Consider the following 5,786-nt stretch of genomic DNA (forward strand, 5'->3'; position numbering starts at 1 on the left):
TGGACTACAGCCTGTGGCGGGATGGAGATGGGTGTACGGGGTGGGAGAAGGGAAAGCATGATGCTGAGAACAACAGCAGGTCCTCTGGACCCCAGGTAACCATCCTGGAAGCCAGCCACCACATCGGGGGTCGAGTCAGCACATTCAGGAACGAGAAGGAGGGCTGGTACCATGAACTGGGGCCCATGCGAATCCCAAAGTCCCATAGGTAAGTCCCAGGGAAGGAATGGGCAAAAGGCAAGCAAGAGGAATTAGGTGGCGGGGAGGGGGGAGGACAGGGGCCCTTGCAGCTATAGTGTCAGAGTTTCTCAGATCCACTGTCTCATGTGGTTCAATCCTGCAAGTTGGGACCAACACTGGTCTCCCATTTGACAGGGAAGACCGAGGTTCAGAGCCCAGGGTCACACAGAAAGTGGTAGGTCCCAGACTAATAATAATAGTTACCATTAATTCATCAAATGGTGTACTTCAAATATGGACAGCTTCTTATACGTCAATTATACCCCATTAGGCTACAAAGTAATAATAATAATCCTATCAGCTGACATTTGTTGAGCACCTCTATGTGCCAAGTGCCGTGCTGAATGCCACATGTGCATTATTTCATCTGATCCTCTTATTTTTCCCAGTTACAAATCAAAAAACTGGGCTCAGAGATATTAAGTGACTCATCCAAGGTTCTCCTAGGAGAAAGTGACAGAGCTCCTCTTCAAAATCAAGGAGGCAACTGGCCCCAAAACATACACTCAACCCCTACGCTCTAACTGGCTCCTGGAACAGAACCCAGCCCCTGGTTCTGAGGCTTCTAAGACAAAAGAGATCCTTCGCCCGGTGTCCCACAGACCTCCAAAAATATGATTACTTTTTTGCCTTAAGTGTAAACTGAACCCAAGTCTCCCCTCCAAACACCACCAAAAACAAAAACAAAAACAAAAGGAACCAGCCCAAACTAGGAGTCTTTAGATTTGGTCTCACCTTCCTTAGAAATGGAAGATGGGATTTCAAATACTGTCTGAAACTAAAGGCCTTGGTCTCTACTTAAGTCCTGTACTCAGGGATTTCTTACAGGGCTTTCCTTGGGTGATGGGTAAACTCTGTCCTCACGATCTTCCTTGGGGCAAAAACAGAAGGAAAAGAATTAATACCACAACATGAGGAAGCAGGGTTAGAGTTGAAAAACAGTCCGAGTTCCCTGGGCACATGAAGAAACTCGTTTCCCTGGAAATGGCCTCTATAGTCAAGCCAGCAGGAACGAGGTGTCACTGGGAGAGGTGTCATGATTACACCTGTATCTGCTCCAGGCTGGTTCATACCTACATCAAGAAGCTTGGCCTGAAGCTGAACAAGTTCACATCATATGATGGCAACACCTGGTACCTCATCAAAGGACAACGCTATCGCACCAGGGAGGTCCAGGACAATCCAGAGGTCCTGGGCTATTCCGTAAGCCCAACGGAGAAGGGCAAAAGCCCTATGAATCTCTTCTACCAGTCCATTGCCAAGGTGCCTACTGCTTCACCCCTCCCAGGGTCAGGAAAGAACAAGTTCTGGCCCCAGGTCACCTGGCAAGTTAGTGGATAGACCCAAGTGGCCTGGTTCCCATTCCAGCACCCTTGTGATTGGTCTCTCCTCTAATGTCCCCTAAGAATGTTGCCACCCTGTCCCTAGTGCCCAGCCCCATCTCTTTCCCTGTCCGTGGTGGTCCAATGGCTTACTGCTTGATGGTGACAGTGGAAGGAAGGGGAATCACCAGATAACCCAGTCCTCGGTAGCGAATCAATCTTCCTGGATTGCAGTGAATGTCTTCCCCTTAAATTTCAGTCTCCAAAGGTCCTTCAATGAAAGGGAGACTTAGGAGGAAAAAGGAACATTTAGGAGCTCTTGGCAGCATCCTTCCCCTGGTCTTTCCATTCCCCCACCACCTTGTTCCTCCCCTCTTTAAAGGGACATCCAGAGAAGGCAGGAGTCCTGCCACTGGCTCTGTGGCTTTAATCTCAGCTCTTCCCCTTTCTCCCCTTTTGCAGCTCAAAGAAAATCTGAACAACTTCAACTGCAGCCACCTGCTGTCCTTTTATGATTCTTACTCCACCAAGGTATGTGAGGCACAGAAGTCCCAGGATAAGGGTGGAAGGGGTCTGTGCTCAGCCTAGCCCCCTGGGGTTGTCCCCTGATGACAAGGATCTTCTCTTCCCACTACCAAAGTCTTCACTTTCCTGGAGTCCAGTCTTGCCCCTTGCCTGCCCTAGGCCCCTGCTGAAGCCCCTTCCTACATGTGGGGCCCTCCATCTGGAGCTTCTACCTCCCCACAGGCTTACTTGGTGAAGGAAGGGATGCTGAGCGAAGGAGCAGTAAAGATGATTGGGACTGTGATGAATGAGGATTCTGGATACTATAAGTCCTTCCTAGAGTCCCTGTGGGATAGCTTCATCTTCTCCAAAAGTAACAAGTAAGGCCAACTGGGACCAGGGATGGAATCTGCTCCTCCTCCACCTCTCAGAGCAGAGAAATGGAACTACGATTACTGGGTAGTCACTATGTGCCAGGCACAGTGATAAGCACTTTCCAAAAAATTGTCCCATTGAATCACCTGGAAGGTTGGTACTATTATTCAGAGCCATTTTACAGGTGAGGATGCTGAGGCTCAGAGGAATTCTATAATTTACCCAAGGTCACATAATGGGTGAAAGCTGGAGCCAGAATCCAAACCCAGGTCTGTGGGACTCATCCTGGGACACAGGACTGTATGGTAGCTGAATCCATGGGCTGTGGGTCTAGACTGTGGGTGTCATCCTGGGACAGTCCCTCTCCACCAGGTAACAGTTTCCCAAAGTATAAAATTAAACAATGATCCCTCTCTCACAGACTAGCTAAGGAGATGTATATGAAGCATCCCGCACAGGCTGCAGGAAGCTAGTTTCCTTGCTTTTCAGACCAGGAAGGCTGTCAGCAACTCAGCAAAGGGGCCCAGTGCCCCCACACTCCCCTTCTGCCCTCCCCTCACCCCTGCAGCTTTTCCGAGATCACCGGTGGCTTCGACCAGCTCCCCAAAGCCCTCAGCGCTAGCCTGAAGCCTGGCACCATCCGCCTGGGCTCCAACGTGGAGACGGTAGTGAGGGATGGGCCTGAAGTCCGGGTCTCCTACCAGCTGGGCAAGCCAAGGTGGGCACTGAACACCCTCACCGCGGACTTTGTCATCATCACGGCCTCAGCCAAGGCCACGCGCCTCATCACCTTTAAGCCACCGCTCTCCCCAAACAAGACGGAAGCACTCCGCTTGGTGCATTACACCAGTGCCACCAAGGTGATCCTGGCCTGTGAGGAGCCCTTCTGGGAGCGGGATGGCATCCGGGGTGGGGTCTCTGTCACCGACAGGCCCTCGCGCTACATCTACTACCCCAGCCACAGCTTCCCCAGTGGCAAGAGCATCCTGCTGGCCTCTTACACCGTGGACGATGACTCTCACTTCTTCACATCCATGACGCATGAGCAGTTGGAGGATGTGGTCCTGGAGGACCTGGCGGCCGTGCACCAGATACCCAAGGAGGAGCTGCGGCGCATGTGCCCCTCCTCCGTGGTTAAGCGCTGGTCTCTAGACCCCCTCACCATGGGTGCCTTCACTGAGTTCACACCCTACCAGTTTATCGACTATTCACAGGAGCTCTTCAAGCCCGAGGGCCGCATCCACTTTGCAGGCGAGCACACCAGCCTGCCCCATGGCTGGATAGACACTGCTATCAATTCTGGCCTGCAAGCGGCCGGGAATATCCAGGCTGCTGTGGATGAGGAGGCCACGGGAGAGTAGAAGACATTCACTCACACCCAGAACCATTTCTAACCTAGAGAGAAACCCCTGAGGGAATCTGGCAGGAAAAGGGCTGGGAGGTGGGAGTTGGAGGCAGAGACCCAGGAGAGAGGTCACCATTAGTCCCCCTGGCCCACAAGCAAGAATCTAAAAATGCGGAAGAATCAGCTGTCAAGTCCACAAAGAATCACTCCCTTTCCTGCTTCTCTCCCCTGCCAGGCCTTGAGGAGGGAAGCAACTGAGTCAACATAGATGGAGGGTAGGATCAAATCAAGGATGGTGAGCACTAGAATCAGCCCTTAGCTTGGATTGTCTCCTGCTGCGTAATTGTAACAAGCAAAAGAGAAAAGCTCCAGCAGTGCCCTAATTTCTGTCATATACAACCAGAAGCTTCTAACGGAACAGACAAACCCCAAACCATAGCAATGTTAAACCACAGATTAGCCACACACAAACCCACAGAGCATATAAACCCCATCATTGCGTGCCTGAGCTGGGAGCCTCACATCTTGGCCCAACATGAAATCTAGATGGATGGGAGAGATAAGGGTTCTTCTCTGTTCTTTTTAAGCTTGCAAGAGCAGGATCTTGGCTTCCTAGAGACACCTCCTGGCCCATAGACTTTTCCTTTTCACTCTTACCTCCCCATCACCAACCAGACCCCCCCACACACACACCTCTGCCTGTCCATCCTACACATCCCCCGGGGAGGACACAAAGCTCCATTCTCCATACTTCCACTCTGCTCTTCTTTAGCAGAAGAGCCCTGTCCTTCCAGACCCAACTAACTTATTCCTCCTCCCCGAATCCTCTCTTAACAGCCGCACCCAAACCCCAGGGATCTTTCTCTCTCTCTTAAACCTCCACCCTTCCTCCCTAGAATCCCAAATGTTTGGACTGTGGATCTTCTCATGTTATTATGTAATTACTTTGTGAGGGCACATTATCTGCCCATCTACACTGAGAGCCCCAAGGGCTGGGATCATATCATGTATGCTTCGGTTAATTTTCCCCCATAAACAATATATGCTATTTCCTTCACCCTCTCAATAAATATTCATTTTGCATCTACCATGTGTCAGGCAATGTGCTGAGTGCCAAGTACAAAGAATAAGCTGCATTATTCAATTGAATCAAACCTCCAACCCTACCTGTGTCCCTATACCTCCAATAATCAGCTCCCAAATATGGCTCATTTTTTATCCCAATTTCTTGGGTATTTGGGTCCAATCATGCAAAAGAAAGAAGTAAATAAAGGGGTAAACTCTTTCCCTTGAGAACATTCCTACCAGGGTGACCCTGGAAGACTCTGAAGACCAGCATGATGCAGGGAGTGCTATGTCTTGAGACTGGCATATTGCATAGAAGGAAAGGAATAGAGAAAGGAAACTCACATTTTCTTACTGCATTTTGGTCTCTTGTTAAAATCCCAGCTGGCTTTATTCCGGTTTTTCACTCACCTCTGTATTAGTCAGGACTTTTTCAGTTATAAGTGCTGGAAACCAAACTCAGACTAGCTTAAAGGAAATGAAATGTTTTAACTCACATATCTGGAAAGTCCAGGGTGAAGCTCACTTCATCCAGGCTGATTGGGTTTAGGAATTAATAAATTGTCATTAAGGTTCTCTCTCTTTCCACCTCTTGACCCTTAGCTAACTTAGCTTCTGTATTGAGTTAAATAATGTCCCCCAAAATTCATATCCACCCCCAAACCTATGAATGTGACCTTATTTGGAAATAGGGTCTTAGCAGATTTAATCAAGTTAAGATGAGGTCATACTGCAGTAGGGTGGACCCTAATCCAATGACTAGTATCCTGATAGGAAGAGCGAAATTTGGACAGAGACATACACAGAAGGAAGACAGCCACATGAGGATGGAGACAGGTGGGAGGGATGTGTCTACAAACCAAGGAATGCAAACGACTGCCAGATACCTCCAAAAGCCAGGAGAGAGGCATGGAACAGATTCTTCCTCAGAACCC

At 49.6% G+C, this 5,786-nt stretch overlaps 1 protein-coding gene across 1 annotated transcript; it reads left to right on the forward strand.

The window, feature by feature from the left end:
* The first annotated feature begins 1,102 nt into the window (after positions 1-1,102).
* Positions 1,103-4,897, forward strand: LOC118019531 (L-amino-acid oxidase-like). Its single transcript, XM_035018817.1, has 4 exons — positions 1,103-1,503; positions 2,025-2,093; positions 2,310-2,446; positions 3,010-4,897. Exons 1-4 carry the CDS (start codon positions 1,201-1,203, stop codon positions 3,800-3,802), a joined length of 1,302 nt encoding a protein of 433 aa, XP_034874708.1. The 5' UTR covers positions 1,103-1,200; the 3' UTR covers positions 3,803-4,897.
* Positions 4,898-5,786: the final 889 nt, after the last annotated feature.

This window comes from Mirounga leonina, unplaced genomic scaffold (genome assembly GCF_011800145.1).
Source record: "Mirounga leonina isolate KUSES-001 unplaced genomic scaffold, KU_Mleo_1.0 Mir_173, whole genome shotgun sequence".
NCBI classification, from domain to species: Eukaryota; Metazoa; Chordata; class Mammalia; order Carnivora; family Phocidae; genus Mirounga; species Mirounga leonina.